At 43.8% G+C, this 16,119-nt stretch overlaps 1 protein-coding gene across 8 annotated transcripts in view; it reads left to right on the top strand.

The window, feature by feature from the left end:
• The window catches only part of dmxl2 (Dmx-like 2), a 44,007-nt gene that overhangs the window by 25,778 nt on the left and 2,110 nt on the right, over positions 1-16,119 (top strand). For 3 of the 8 annotated variants that reach the window (XM_050032601.1, XM_050032515.1, XM_050032432.1), the window contains exons 30-55: positions 388-652; positions 794-996; positions 1,155-1,523; positions 2,600-2,782; positions 2,890-3,186; positions 3,324-3,515; positions 3,628-3,704; positions 4,082-4,212; positions 4,755-5,000; positions 5,312-5,494; positions 5,820-5,903; positions 7,828-8,018; positions 8,172-8,305; positions 8,402-8,487; positions 8,662-8,863; positions 9,649-9,766; positions 11,060-11,125; positions 12,027-12,113; positions 12,410-12,531; positions 12,829-12,967; positions 14,546-14,606; positions 14,772-14,899; positions 14,991-15,068; positions 15,207-15,298; positions 15,399-15,451; positions 15,556-15,773. In XM_050032601.1, the coding sequence (XP_049888558.1) occupies positions 388-652; positions 794-996; positions 1,155-1,523; positions 2,600-2,782; positions 2,890-3,186; positions 3,324-3,515; positions 3,628-3,704; positions 4,082-4,212; positions 4,755-5,000; positions 5,312-5,494; positions 5,820-5,903; positions 7,828-8,018; positions 8,172-8,305; positions 8,402-8,487; positions 8,662-8,863; positions 9,649-9,766; positions 11,060-11,125; positions 12,027-12,113; positions 12,410-12,531; positions 12,829-12,967; positions 14,546-14,606; positions 14,772-14,899; positions 14,991-15,068; positions 15,207-15,298; positions 15,399-15,451; positions 15,556-15,773 (4,005 nt within the window). The remainder of the gene's footprint in view (positions 1-387; positions 653-793; positions 997-1,154; positions 1,524-2,599; positions 2,783-2,889; positions 3,187-3,323; positions 3,516-3,627; positions 3,705-4,081; positions 4,213-4,754; positions 5,001-5,311; positions 5,495-5,819; positions 5,904-7,827; positions 8,019-8,171; positions 8,306-8,401; positions 8,488-8,661; positions 8,864-9,648; positions 9,767-11,059; positions 11,126-12,026; positions 12,114-12,409; positions 12,532-12,828; positions 12,968-14,545; positions 14,607-14,771; positions 14,900-14,990; positions 15,069-15,206; positions 15,299-15,398; positions 15,452-15,555; positions 15,774-16,119) is intronic. The other 5 variants (XM_050033005.1, XM_050032679.1, XM_050032924.1 and 2 more) reach the window with 3 other exon arrangements.

The following is a 16,119-nucleotide window of genomic DNA, read 5'->3' as shown; positions in this document are numbered from 1 at the left end:
TTGTTGTATGGAAATAGAATGTAGTTTGTGATGGTGGGTCTGTATGACAGTCAAATCACGGAATCACTGAAGGTGCAGATTTCTCTTGCTTGAAGAGCCGTTATTGCCACTGCTATTCTGCAGCCTTTAAATCACTTGAGAAAAGTCTAAATTACACAGATAAGAGGCATAAAAAGGCTGCAGTTTTCCTTGGTCTGAGTTTTCATACTGTGTAGTCAAAATATACAGATAGCCAAAGAAAAGGAAATAGAAGCTCTGTAGAAGCTCTGTATGCTTCAGCTCCGTGTATTAGTCATGGTGTAAATTACTGCCTCAAATTCCTTAAATCTCTGCACTCAAATGCAAACCTAATTTTAACCCTCTCCTCTGCTGTACCATGTTATGCAGGTATTGATGGAGAAGATGGAGGATATCCAGTTAGCCATGATAGTAGCAAGGCTGTATGAGGCTGACTTTGAGAATTCATCCACTTGCCAAGGCCTCCTTCACGAGAAGGTCCTGGGCTGCAACAGGGACGGAAGTGGTTACCACTGTTCCAGACTGCACCCTGACCCATTCCTCCGCAGCATAGCTTACTGGATCATGAAGGATTACACCCGAGCCCTGGACACACTGTTGGAACGAATCCCCAAAGAGGATGACGAGAACCCTGGTGAGTTGGTTGCAGACGTTTCTGTAGTACATGGCAAGATCCCCTAAAACCTGTGAAACCTCTGCTCATTGTCTGCACAGTGTGCTACGCTTAAAGGCTTTTTGCTCTCTCCTCTCTCTTTTCGTCATCCCTCCGTGTTAGATGTGATGGTGAAAGCTTGCAACCCTGTGGTGTTTAGTTTCTATAACTACCTGAGGACACATCCTTTGATCATCCGTCGGCACTTTGCAAATCCAGAGGGCACAGCAACCACTGTGGGCCTCACTGCTGAGAAGAGCAGCGCAGTTGAGATCAACCTCATAGAACGAAAACTGTTCTTCACCACTGCCAATGCACACTTCAAGGTGGGCTCATCAATAATATGACCACTCACTCCAGTCCAGCTTGTTGGGACCTATTGCTGTATCTGCCTCTTCTAGGGACAAAATGTTCACTACAAAAGCAAACGTGAATGTTACATAGTAAGTGTAAAAGGTTTTAATCATATCTAAATCTTCTGTAGGTGGGCTGCCCAGTTCTGGCTCTGGAAGTGCTCTCCAAGATCCCCAAAGTCACCAGGAAATCTGGCTCCTCACCTCTCAGCAAAGCTTCGTCCAAGGCCAACCTAAACTCGAGCCAACCTCTGGAGAATGGCACCCAGGGAGCCATGGACTGGGGCTCTCCAGCACCTCCTGCCTGGGGAGGGAATGATAGTGCTGGCGGGTTGGACTGGAGCCAGCCTTTGGTCAAAGTGGAAGAAGACGAGCTGAAGCTGGACTGGGGACAGGACAAGGAAGATGATGCAGATGAAGATGAGGATGGTGATGGTCTGACCATGAAGAAAACAGACGAGGAGAGTGGTGGCTCTAAACTGCAGAGAGAGGACTCACAGGTTGGAATTATATAACTAGTATCCATCAGAAAAAGTTCAAAGTTCAGTTTTAATTCACAAACTTATACCGTCTCTCCTTAAACAGGACAACAAACACACAGATCATTTTGTCACTTAAATGTTATGTGACGACAGATGCTACCTGGGACAGTTCCTGTGCTGAGTTAACTGGACATTACGTGATTCACAACCAGAAACAAAATAAAAAACTAATTTGGATTTAAAATCTCAGACAAAAAGTAGGGCTGGACAATATGGCTAAAAATATTATCATAATAATTTATTCCATATATTACAAATCTATCTGCATTTGTTGCTGTGGTAACCACATAGGCATCAGTAACTACATACCTACGCCAGTGGCACAGCTTTCCAACGCAGAAGCATATGAAACTGAGGTCTTTGCCTCATTAAGAAATCATAGAACCAGAGTTACAACCATAACTCTCAATTTGATTGGTTTCCCATCTTGGCTGGCACCAACTGACTGCATATTTTCCAGACCGTATTAATCTGCCTGTGGTCACTTTTTGACTTGACTGTTTAATTGCCTCTGCTTTGGGCTCTGCTCTGAAGTTGCGCTGCTGTCCACTCTGCATGTGGAGTTCAGCCCTGCCCTCCTGCAGTGACACAGAGCAGGGGCAGCAGACTGATGGGCTGTTGTCTTGTTTATTTCTGATGTGTGATGGGCTGTGATGGGCTGTTCAGTCAAGTCATGCTGAGAAAACATGTCCAAAGTTAAGCATCATTATCAACACAAACTTTATTATGATTCTTTATCAAACTTGTTTTATCCCCCAGTCGGCAGAGAGAAGTAGCTAAACTGGAATGACACTGTTCTAAGATGGTTTAAAATGTATTATAAAAATATGAGACTGCTGTAAGACCTCAATCGTTGCCATAGATATGACCAGTACTGAGGTCTTGACCCCGTAATTGATTTCTGGAAGCCTGCAGAAAGTGTAGAGTTGAATTGTCAATGTGGACAGCCCTGAACACTCTGAACTGCTTCTGTAAGGTCAGCGAGTCTTCAAAGTGCGGCCCTTTTTGCTTTAACTTACTCTTAAATATTTCAGGGTGAGTCAGAGGTGGACGTGATAGCAGAGCAGCTGAAGTTCCGTGCCTGTCTGAAGATCCTGATGACAGAGCTGCGTACGCTGGCCACAGGCTTTGAGGTGGATGGAGGGAAGCTCCGCTTTCAGCTCTACAGTTGGCTGGAGAAGGAGATAGCAGCCATGCATAAGATCTGCAACTACAAGGTACACTTTGATAATGTTTGATGTAACTCTATTTTCGCTTGTGCATCTCTTGATAAAGTGTTTTTCATTCCCTCTGGTTGACCATGGTGAATTCTGTTAACACAAAGGTGGAGGGTAAGGAGGAAGAGTCAGAAGTGGAACGCTGGAAAGAGCGCACATCATCAGTGGACATATCAGACGACATCCTGGATCGTACAGAGGCTGGGGCTTACGAGCGTCACCAGATGGAGCGACGACGTCTTCAAGCCAAGCAGCAGCACTCTGAGAGGCGCAAGGCGTGGCTGAGGAAGAACCAGGCCCTGCTGAGGGTGTTTCTGTCCTACTGTAGCCTTCATGGAGCCAAGGGAGGAGGCGTCACCTCTGTTCGCATGGAGCTTCTATTTCTACTGCAGGAGAGCCAGCAGGTACACACACACACACACACACACACACACACACACACACACACACACACACACACACACACTCATACACACTCATGTTATGTACTGTTACTGGATTGATTGAAACTAAATCTTCATTTTCCTGTTTCGCCCTGTAGGAGACCACAGTAAAGCAGCTGCAGTCTCCTCTGCCTCTGCCTACTACACTGCCTCTGCTGTCAGCTTGCATCGCCCCCACCAAGACAGTCATAGCCAATCCCGTTCTCCACCTCAGCAACCACATTCACGACATCCTCCACACCATTACCCTCATGGAGGTCCCGCCGCATCCTGACATCATGGATGATCGAGTGAGAACTCAAATAAGAATCTAACTTTAGAGTCTGCAGCCTTTCTCACAGTAATTTGAAGTCATTAATTTCGAAGATGAATAAGACAAATGTGTCGGTCTTTCATCCTCAGGTGAACGCTCTGCACACACTCGCAGCATCTCTGTCTGCCTGCGTCTATCAAGCACTGTGTGACAGCCACAGCTACAGGTAACAGCGCCTCTGCAGTGCAGTGCAACACACCCAACAGTCTCTGCGAGGTTTTATTTGCCTTTCTGAAAGCGAAAAAAGTCTTTACAACACCACTGGTGCTTTTTATGGTGTGTGATAGTGTTGCTATTCAGTCTCCCAGTTCCTTTCTCACTTCTGCTTTTTTCTTCTCCCAGACAGCATCACTGTAAGTTAAAGTAGCTATTAAGAGCAGATTTTGAGAGACTTCTTCTTGATGCTAAGCTTAGCTAACCATAACTTGACCCTAGATCAGACAGAAAGCACAAACAAGAAACTGGTATTTATCTTCTCATTATATTCTAGGAAAGTAAGTTGGTTGTGACTTACGGTTTCCCTCTCTGTTGTTGGCTTTGCAGCAGCCAGGCAGAGACCAACCAGTTTACAGGGATGGTGTACCAGGGCCTGTTGCTCAGTGAGAGGAAACGACTCCGCACAGAAAGCATTGAAGAACATATAACTCCCAACTCCGCTCCTGCACAGTGGCCAGGTAACAAAGCTCCTGCCTTACCAACCACTTGCTCCTGTGTGTTTAGATTGAGTTAGACTATTTACTTAAGGCTGAAAAAAAATCTTAAAAGGACAACTTTGCTATCAGGGGAAGGCTCTTCATTAACATGTTGGTTGTAATGCTCTCAAGACTTGTTTTAATGAGATTGAAGCTGAATCTGATCCTGATCCAGAATCCTCACAGAATGCATAGAAAGGGAAAATGGCATATGTGAGAGCATCAAAGACATGAGTCAGAGAGAATATGAAAAGCAGAGGGAGAGGAAGAGCAGAGCAAAGCAGGCAGTCTGTGTTTATGCAGAGAGGCAGATGGTGTTCTATAATAGGAGCTTCATGGCCTCTGGGAAGGAAATGGAAAGACAGAGACCGATCACGGCATCATGCAAATGTTTCATAAATGGACTCTGTATTTTTCAGAGATAGCGTTTTATTCTGATGTGGAAGTTTGTTTGTTTTTTTTGTTTCCAGGTTAATCTCATAAGCAAATACCATGTTGTGCGTACGTGTGTCCTCTCTCTGCAGGTGTGTCGTCCCTGATTTCTCTGTTGACGTCTGCCAGAGAGGAGGACCAGCCGAAGCTCAACGTGCTGCTGTGTGAAGGGGTCATAGCGGTTTATCTTTCTCTGCTCATTCACGGCCTGGGCATACACAGCAGCAATGAACTCTTCCGCCTGGCAGCACATCCCCTCAACAACCGCATGTGGGCCGCAGTCTTTGGGGGAGGGGCCAAAGTCATTATTAAGCCAAAGAGGCCCGAAGCCCCACCAGGTAGAATTATTATTTTGTAGTTTGATTACTGACTTTTATTTCCATCCTCACCATCATTGTTGTCTTTTGTCTTCCTCCCTGGTCTCCATAATCTGTCCCTATAGTCTTTTCTCACCGTTGTCCTCTTCTGCTGTATCTGACTCTCTACATCCTGACCTATCTCTGATCTGAGGCACTGCTTCCATCCCTCAGGCCTGTCTAAATACTAACATAGACATACACCTAGTCCTGTCCTGTTGATGCTCCTAAGATGCTGCTGCTGCTGCTGTGTCGTGTCTTGTGTGAGTGTGCCCTCTGCCCCTGTGTCCCAGTGCCAGCTGATTTTGAGGCAGCCAGGCCAGAGGAATCTCAAGAGACAGGAAGACCTGAGCAGAGCAGCCTCACCCAAAACCCCACTCCCATCCCCACTGAAACGCAGCGCCCCAAACGACCCCTTCCTCCCGTTTCAAGGGGAGAGGGGTTGGGCACTGTGGCACCAGCAACTGAGGCCAGCTGTGAGTAACTGGGCTGGTGGATTGCAGTGCTGGTTTGCAGGATTGCAGTGCATGGTAATTGTACAGGTTTGCATTGTTGCAGAGTGCTTGACTCACCCCCTTCTCTATCTCTCGTGTGCAGCTACTACTGAATGCCCATAGCAAACAACAAAAGCTCACTAGTGCTATGAAGACATTGTCATCTGTGTTCAGTGTTATGATAAGCCAACAGCTGTGTGTGTGTGAATGTGTGTGTGTGTGAGTGTGTGGTGGATTGCATTGCATGTATGTTTTGTAACGTCTCCCATGCTCATCTCATTGTGTCATTCCTATTGTGCAACTGAAGCAACAGCTGGGCCTAGCAAGGAGTGTTCAGAGGCCAAGGCTGAGCAGCCCTCTCAGACTAATTCTGAATCTGAGACTAAACCAGGTACACCTTGAGACAGTGAATACTACTGTAGAGCTGGAAGTGCACAGCTAGTTCTGTTTTGTCCCTTTTGTAGCACTTAATGTGTAAAAAGACAGTTAAGAATGTGAATGGACCAGAGGTGAGCCTGATTTATGGCTGGGCGCTCGAGATGTTTGTCACTCAGCAGAAATGATTTCTAGCAGAAAAAGTGTCGCTTGACTTTCCTTTCGTGTCGCACACAACTGGAGAATTTTGTTGTTGCAGACACATCATATTTTGTAGCACAATGTGATTAGGTAGTTTTATCAGCGCTGTCGTGTAGATGGTAGTTTTCACACCACACAGACTCTGCTGTCTGTCAGCAGCAGCTCCTGTGGATTTAAGAGGCCAGCTGCGGGCCAAACTACCTTCACCAGGCTGACTGACAGCAGACAAAAAATATTTTCCTTGCCAGCTCCACAGGAAGACATCAACAGTGTTTGTACTTCTTGATTCATTAATTTTATTTCTCACCTCAGCGTAGTGAGTGAGGGGAATCTGCTGCTCACAGACAGACTGGTACGGTGAAGTTAAAAGCACATATACAGCGGGATATTTGTGTGATTTAAACAGCTGTTTATGCAGATTATGCTTCACTAAACATGACAGAAATTAACTTGGACCATAAAGGAGGTTTCTGGTTATCATGCTGAAACATAAAAACGGCGTGCAACTGTTTAATTTCTGTCAAGCGACACTTATCAAAAGTGTGGCGCGCCCTACCATAAGTCAGGCTGCACTGTACATCAGTAGTTTGTAGTTGAGGTAATAACAACCTCATAGATTGACTGTAGCTCTTGTGTGACTTGATTCAGCTGTTAGTCTGCATCAGCTTTTTTAGATTTGTACAAATGAAGCCATTTCCTCAGTAGCTGTGCTGTATAAGTCTGTTGACTGAACTTGACACTGTTCATTCATATTCATTAGGCCAAAGTAATCTGTGCTCACATTGTGTTTGTGGGGGAGGAAGATATGGGCTGGCATTTAGACTCAATATCACTGTAGAGTCTGAGATAGCTCTCAGCACAGCCATGAGCCTTTTGAAGAGCTGGGTAGGGGGATCGTAAATGCCAGCCTGTTGACAGGAATCAGTTAGAAAAAAACTGCCCTTTTGAGTGCCCCTGCAAAGATACATGCATGTCTCAAATGCACAGCCATATACAAATGTTACACATCAACGCTTCTCTATCATGTTCCGATTAACACACATTTTAAAAACAAAATAAACATGTTACAGTCACCAACTCATCGTGTTTGCCTCCCTCAAGTGCTGTGGATACGAAAAAAAAGCTTAACCCATGACTGCTCAACAAATTTGCCATTGTTTGATGTGTTTTCTGTGTGTACTTTGTGCCACGCACTACATCAAATATACACTGATTCAATTATGTAATGGTCTGTGTAGTATCTGTGTGTCTAACTGCACTGTCTACTCTGGTTTGTGTCTTGTCTTGTTTTGTCTGGTGCGATGCCAGAGATAGTCACCCAGGATAATGGGGCAGGTTTGTGCGCAGCCCAGTGTGTCTTGCCCTGTGTTTCCATCCTGAACATTTGTATTGTGTGCATTTGTATCTTTCTTTTCCAAGTGTATCGATTCTCCCTTGTGTGCTATGACTCATCGAAGTCATAGAGCTTAAGGTTGTAGACAGGAACTGCATTTTAGGCAGCATTAAGGTTAATTGTAATAGTTAACAATCGTGGATGTAGGGTATGCTGTGCTCTGTGTGGAGTGTGGCCGCAGTTTGCTTCCCTCTGATCTTTTTCTTGACCTTCTTTTGGCTTTAAAATGACGCTGAGTCTCGTCATTTGTACAAAACCGCAGCCTACTGCAGTCTGCTGCAAATTGACCACATCAGAGTTCATTGTTTTTGAAAGCTACTAACTCTTCTTTTTCTCCTCCCTCCAGTGGCTCCCCCTCAGCCTCCAGCGGAGGACGTGGATCGATACAGACGTAGGTTCAACATGAGAATGCTCGTTCCTGGACGCCCTGTAAAGGAGACGCCAGCCACCCCACCTCCTGTGCCCACGGAGAGACCCACATACAGGGAGAAGTTCATTCCCCCGGAGCTGAGCATGTGGGATTACTTTGTGGCCAAAGTAAGACATATAACTCCTCATATGTGGAATCGACTAATGAGATCAGTGATTCATAGTCCTCGGGTTATTAAAAAGTTATTCCTCAATCTGTCTCTCCCCTTCTGCCTTTTTCATTTTACTTTTTCTCGTCCATCATAACTTCCTCCCTCTCAGCCCTTCCTGCCGCTGTCAGACAGCAATGCTCTGTGTGACTCAGACGAAAGCGGCGCAGAGGATGATGAAGACGACGATGACGCTTTCCTTTCTGACACTCAGATAACAGAGCACTCTGACCCTAACTCCTACAGGTAGGGCTCACCCTTTTGATGTTATTTCCGCCGCCTAATTTGGAGTTTTTGCTTCGGATTTTAAACTTGCTTCATGTCTGTCTGTGTGGTGCGTAGCTGGGCTCTGATCCGCCTGGTCATGGTGAAACTGGCTCATCACAATGTCAAGAACTTCCTCCCTCTCACTGGCCTCGACTTCACAGGTACACACTCACCCTGGCATTGATACTAAACAGATCCTTAAAACAAATAGGCAGTAAGATAGACTGAAATATTTTAGTATAATTTGCATAGATATACACACATAAACTATTCTTTGTTGTCGCTGCTCCCTGTTTATAATATATGCTGTATATCTATGCGTGTTTGTGTCACAGACCTCCCAGTTACCTCACCTCTCAGCAACGCTGTGTTGAAGACTTTAGAGAACTGGGAGCAGCTTTTGCTGGAGAGAATGAACAAATTTGACGGCCCGCCTCCCAACTACATTAACACTTACCCGACTGACCTCAGCGCAGGGGGTGGCCCCGCCATACTCCGACACAAAGCCATGCTGGAGCCAGACAACACACCCTTCAAGTAAGTATTAAATCATATTCAGTATGCTGAAATTTAGCCACACTCTGGGGCTGGGTAAGTAAAAGCATTTTTACATCAACATCTATTTTCCTCACAATAGATTATACCAATATACAGTATGACTAACTTACTTATCAACGATGATAAGAAATTGACAGGAAATATTGGTTTTAAATTTGGGTGTATCATTAACGTCTTACAGAAACTAGCAAACAAACTAGTTAAGCTAAGCAGTAGGCACTCAGAAGTAACTAAATTTCAGCTAACGTTAGATTCATATTCATTCATATTTACTTCTGGTGAGGGAGGTAGAAAAAAATCCTCCACCTCATAACTTAGGTCCCTAGGGACCTCTGTGCTGCACCGCCAACATCACTGCCACAGAGCTTTAGAGAGCAGGCAGGCAAGCAGGTGTCAGATCTGTGCAGAACTACCAGAACAGTAGCACAGACACGTCACCAACACTATGACAATAACATCCAAAACATTAGTTTCACTCTAGTTTCTGTGACAACAGAAATACTTTCAAAACTACTGAAGTCGCACTGTTTCTAGGATTTCTGAGATGTGTTGTTGGCAGTGTAGCATTACTGGGGAAAAAATAGCTCGTCCCCTGAGCTGTTTGATAGTGAGTTTACTGCGTCCTTTCAGATTTGAATTTGTCAGGGACGCATACCTAACAACATCACCGCCATAGTATTTAGTAATTTAAACCACTGACTTAAGACCCTTTAGTGGAAGCACCAACTTGTGACCAACTTATGTTTGCCCTTTTTTCCCCTCAGGACAAAGAACCATCAGTCCTTTCCAGCCCGACGTCTTTGGCATTTCCTGGTCAAACAGGAAATGCTTCAGGAGACTTTAATCCGTTACATCTTTACCAAGAAAAGGAAGCAGAGTGAGGTCAGTAGGCTGCTTGCATTTAAATATATCTGTTTGTTTTCAGTTCAGTCTTCATTAGCTACGACGATCAAACCCACCATTAGTATATTTAACAATCCGTGTTAGTTCATATTTACACCAGTGTTTGCACTTTACATTGTTGTTTTTCTTTTTTTGTTCACTTCCCCTAGCACAGTGACTGTATTGGCCCAAATATAAGACTTTGTTCACTACTTCAAAAGTAGCTTTGTCTCACATTTGAATACTAGAGGTTTAAAAGTGATCTGTAAAACAAAAATATCTTGACTGACTCAAGCTACTCGCGCTAAAGTACGGTGTCAGGATCGACAGATGAAGAGAACTTGCAACAGCTGAAAAAAGCAGCTCAAAGTCGGCCATAACAACCACCTAATAACCACATGACAGCTCTAATGATGGTGATTAATGAGATACGTAATAGTCAAACTGTCATGCAGAACAACATGTCATGTGAGAAGACAGTGACTGAGTATGTGACTAAAAACAGAGCAAAGTAATATGAACTGTAAAAGGTTATATTATTTATTCTTCTTTTTTATTTACACGTGACAGGCATTTCAAATGGGGCTCATTTTTGTATTCAGGGACATTATATATGGGCCAATTCAGTGTATATTTTAATTTAACTTTAATTGTTTTTGCACAGCATGTCCACAATAGATTACCCATGTGCATGGAAAGCTGAATCTACACATAATCCACACAGTATTTTGCATTGCAAGACTCTTAAGATTTAAGATGTCTTCCCCATCCATCACTTCCTTGTAATACACAGAGAAGTGCTGACTGAGCTTTTATCTCTGTTGTGGATATTTTTGTTATACTCATTATCATTGCTTTGACTCCTTAGACATCTTTAGTCAAGTACAGGATAGTTCACTGCCTTCTGTGATGTCTGGAACTGTTCATTATTATGTAATCACTTTCATGACAGACTTAGACAAAAGTCCCGTGGGTTATGGTCCCAGATGCTAAGTTTCCTAATATTACAACTTTAATTTCAGTCTTTGTTAACTGGAGCAACCACATGACTTCAAATCAAACTGCAGATCCATAGTTCATATGTCCATTCATCCTGCTACATGACTGTTGCTCCATGCTTATGACATGGACTGTGTTTAGAGTTATTTACATCAAAGATCCTGTCAACCTTTTTACATTTTCTTTTCATTCCATGTTTTATTTTTCTGTGTTTGTGCATGTGTTTTGTGTCGTGCCGTGATGGTGTGTTTTGTGTTTGTATTGCCTCTGTGTGTGTGTGTGTGTGTTGTGTAGTCTGTAGAGAACCATATGGACCGTATAAGCCCAAACTGCATAGCAGGAGCTAGCAGTCCCTATAAGGTAGTATCATTTACTGTACCAGCCCAGGCCCTGGCTCTGTCTGTGCATCTGTCTGTTTGGGAGAGTCACTGTAAAGCCAAGCTTAAAGAGGATGAAAGTGTGTTAAAGGAGCTGTGTACGAGACTATGACTATGAGTCGTAGATATGCTCCGAATGTTGCATACAGCTCCTTTAAACTTTAAAAGAAGTATTGTGTGTTCGTTGCGTAGGGTTTGCATGTTACACTTAGAGGAAGCACCAAAGTGGGCGCAGCTCCTGATGTCTCCTCCCCAGCTTGGCCTGATAGTGACTGCTCTGGCAATTTTTCTGGCATTAAATCTACTCAAGGCTCTCAGGCTTAGATCTAACATCTAATCTTCCCCTCTCACCGGGACACCTAGGCATCCACTCACGTAACCTCACATCCGATCCTTACCAATAACACGTTTCCCCTTCTGTTTCTCACTCCTTTCTCCCGTCTAGCTGGACTGATTCTGCTGGGCCCAAATGTAAAAAACAAAAAGCTCCCCTTAAGAGAGTTGGCACATACAGTAGGCCTACTAACTTGCATGCTCACTGTCAGGGCTGTGAAAGGCTTGCAAACTGTGGAGGGTGTTGTCACCGTGGAATCTCAAATCAGTGGTTAAAACTGTCAGTATTTGTGTATCTTTACATTTACCTTGTGAAAGTTGCTGCACTGTGTGATCATACAACTGGATGGCCCCAAGCAAGTAATTTGGAAGTTAATATTTTCTCTGCCCTACTCCTCATGAAAGGAAATGAACTCGACATAAACAGTGTTTATGAAGGATTCGCCTCTAAAAATTCATATTTCAAATTTTCACTCAGTTGCCCCGGAGCTCCCTACTGAAGCTTTAATGTGTCTTGAAACTTGATGTATTGGTTTTCTTGGCTTTTCCAGGTGGAGGCAGATCTGGGCTACCCAGGAGGCAAAGCTAAAATCATTCATAAGGAGTCTGACATAATCATGGCATTTGCTATCAATAAGGTAAGTTGTGTGTGTGATAAAAGTGCTGCAAACTTTATCTTATGAGTCCATATATCCTAATTATTGTGTGTCCTGGAAAGCACTATGTCATCTTGTACCAAATAAAAGGTAAATAGAGACAACGGTCTGAGACAGTACCAGATTACATAATCCTTTCCAGGAGTCTTGCTCTGAATTTACAAACACATGTCAGTTCCTTTCTAGCAAAATTAGAGGAACCTGTTGCCAAGTGCACCTTTGATGTTGTCCTTTCGTCCCTCCATGTCTCTCTCCTCCCTGCTTCCCTCCTTTTCCAGGCTAACTCCAACGAGATAGTGTTGGCGTCCACTCATGATGTCCAGGAGGTGGACGTGTCTACTCTGGTGTCTGTCCAGCCCTACACCTGGATAGGGGACGACTTTGATAAGGAGTCCCGCAGGTTAAATTCAGACTGTCTGTCTTTAAAGATACAATTTTAATCATGATTTCAAGTTTTTATTTCCGCATCAATATTTGGCATGGTGCTATTTATTATTGTAAAACAGATAGTAAAATTTTATTCAATGAAGGTTAAAAAGTCTAAAATGTAACTTGGTGAGTCTTACAGTCACCCTAGAAGGAGCTGTCTGACTTAAATGTTTTGTATGTTCATAGCTGATTGAGTCTTTCTGCATCATCCATGTTTAAAACGCCTCTCCAGAACATTCTCAGTGACAGGTTACGTTTTGTTTTACAGCTCTGACGACATAGACCATCGTTCCTCTCATACCAACATCGCCCAGGCGAGCTCTGTCCCCTTTGCACCACCACAGATGCCGGTCTCTGCATCGATGCCATGGCTCGGCAGTGGGCAGACGAGCATGGGAGCCAGCGTGGTACGAGTCTGTGCAGCACGAACACAGATACACACAAACACAGCTGGTCAGGGGCATGCAGTTCTTAGTATTAGCCAGTAGGGGGACTCCACATTCTGTTTTTAAGCCCATAGACGACATGAAACATGTGCTGTCACTCTCCAGTCTTTTTATTTTGTAGCATACATCAGATGCATTAGTAAAGTTTAAGACTTATGAACCCAAAATGTAAACATGAGACAAACTTCTGTTTTAGAATTGAATTAATTCTGCAGTACATGCCCCCTGCACATTTTGAGCAGAAGTTTGTATTTTTAATTCTTATCAACGTCGAGGCAAAATGAGCCACGTCGACTAAACAGCTGGCCTGCTGAGTCTATGGAGGCTGATACAGAGAGGGGGTGTGTGTGTTTGCACGGCAGAGATGTACGTATATAAACACAGATAGCAGCAGGTCTCACAGCCGGCAACCCAAGGTACAGATTTGCGTCACGCTCACATGCAGCCAGGGTTCTCCATGTCCCAGCCATGTTGATAAATGCTGGGTGTGATACATTGAGCAAGACAGGACAGCGAGTGTCATACAGGTTCAGTGGATTACAGAAGGGGCTTTCGTAAGGGTGCAGGGGCGGCTGGTTAGTTAAGATCACAGCCGATTAATGGCCTTGTAGTCTCTAGCATTGTGTTACTCAGCAGTAAAGAACCTGCACAGTAACAGGGTGTCTGCAGGTCCTTAAAAATGCCTTAAAATGTCTTTAATTCAATTGTATAAATATTAAGCCTTAAATCTGAATGAGTCAAGCTGCATTAAATTCCACATTTCTGATGTTACAAATCTACCACTGAACCTAATACTGTCCTTTCACTCTATATTTGCATTTACCTGTTGGCAAAATGTAAATTAACCTAACTCACTCTAAAAAATTGTATTACTATATAAAACCTACCTCTGCATGGTATATATATAAGAAGATGATTTGTTCAAAAATCTGTCTCACATTATCTTGAAAGATCCTAAGAAGCATTAAATTGAAGTGTCTGATACCATTAGACACCCGAGTAAGACATTGTTTATTTCTCCTGACAGATAAATGTAAGTATAATAACAAATTAGACTGGTAAATCATAACAGAAATATTGATACAACGGTAAATATTGTTGACATTGAAAACTCAGTTGCATCAAATATTTATGGGAACATCCTGCAGTTTTTGTCTGCCTCAGTTACTGTGTAGGATTTTCCTAAAAAACAATGTAAAGACTTGTGCAGAGTTAATCCCTCTCAATCATCACGTGTGTGTGTGGCTGTATATATTTCTCCTGGGACTCAGCCTTCTGCCTGTGTTATTTTATTATCTGTGTTCGGGATGTTTATGGGCGTGTTCCACCACAGCGCTCAGGTGAGGTCGGGGCTTTATAAAAAGGTAGCGACCAGGTGCCAGACCATAAACAGCAGGCATTCAAGAGACAATTGTATTTGTCATGCTGAATAATAAGCCGACAGAACACAAATAAAAGTTTTTTTTCAACTAAAAACTATAATTCATCTTGCACACATTGTACTTCATAATCTAGATTGATGTCTTTATTGTTTTTCAGATAATGAAGAGGAATCTAAACAATGTGAAGCGAATGACATCCCATCCCATATATCAGTATTGTAAGTGGCTACACTGGAGCTTGTGCACAAGAGGTCATCATTAATATACATTTTAATTTAGATTTTTTTTGGTTAATTTCTCCCTATCTCCCTTCTCCTCACCCTGTCTTTGTCCTACTTCTCTTTCTGTGTGTGTGTGTGTGTGTGTGTGTGTGTGTGCTTTAGACATGACAGGGGCTCAGGACGGGAGTGTGAGAATGTTTGAATGGAACAGACCTCAGCAGCTTATTTGCTTCAGACAAGCAGGCAATGCCAGAGTCACCCGGCTCTACTTCAACTCCCAGGGCAATAAGGTACACACTCTCGTACACATACACAAACCGCGGTGTCTGTGTTTTGTCTATTCAGTGTGATTGTTTTGATTGCTCTGCTCTCCTCTTGTAGTGTGGAGTTGCTGACGGAGAGGGCTTCCTCAGTCTCTGGCAGGTCAATCAGACGTCCTCCAACCCCAAACCCTACCTGGTGAGGTTCCCTCCCACCTCCCACACCTCCTCAATCACCACTCCAACACACACATGCACATCTTTAGTCAAAAACAAAACACGAGTCATTAAAATTGACACGTACTGTTTGTTTTCTTTGTGCCGTTCCTGCTGATAGAGTTGGCAGTGCCACACTAAGACCTGCGGTGATTTTGCCTTCATCACGTCCTCAAGCCTCATCGCCACAGCAGGACAGTCCAATGACAACAGGTCAGCATCTGTACTGAAGAACACCTCTATCAGGCCAACACTAATATGTCTCTGTCAGTATCAGCTGACTAATGTTATCCTTGGTTTACTTTGTCCACAGAAATGTTTGCCTGTGGGATACTCTGATTTCACCTAGCAATACCATGGTCCATGGTAAGATATCCCAAATCCTTCACCCAGCCTAATATAATGATTTTCCCTGTACTCTAATTTGTTTTGTGACCCAATTGCACATTTCTTCCCGCCCACCCCTTCAGCGTTCCCCTGCCATGAGAACGGGGCCACTGTGCTGCAGTATGCTGCGAAACAGCAGCTGCTCATCACTGGAGGCAGAAAGGGCTTTGTGTGCGTGTTTGACATCCGCCAGAGGCAGCTGCTCCACACTTTCCAGGCCCATGACTCAGCCATCAAGGCCCTCGCACTGGATGCCTTCGAGGACTTCTTCGTCACCGGCTCTGCAGAGGGCAACATGAAGGTGACACACTGCTCCATCACTTACTCACAAATCTGCAGTCATACTGTGATTGTGTACTCAGGATTAATGTCTTATTCTAGGTACAGACCTACTCGAGAAAATACCGCTCTTTCCATTCAGCCATTTTTAAATTGTCTTTGTCATGTCCTACGGTCGTATCTCGTTTGACCTATTCTACACTACCCCCTCGATCTCCAGTGGTACTGCTCTGTTTTGTCCATGTGTCAATATATAGACCAGCAGGCTGGTTTGAAAAAGGAAGAAAAGAATCTTAACACCTGTCCCATTCTCTCTCTCTCTCTCTCTCTCTCTCTCTCTCTCTCTCTCTCTCTCTCTCTCTCTCTCT

This window comes from Epinephelus moara, chromosome 1 (genome assembly GCF_006386435.1).
Source record: "Epinephelus moara isolate mb chromosome 1, YSFRI_EMoa_1.0, whole genome shotgun sequence".
Classification (NCBI taxonomy): domain Eukaryota; kingdom Metazoa; phylum Chordata; class Actinopteri; order Perciformes; family Serranidae; genus Epinephelus; species Epinephelus moara.
Note: the sequence above shows the minus strand (reverse complement) of the source record. Positions and strands in the feature narration are given on the sequence as shown.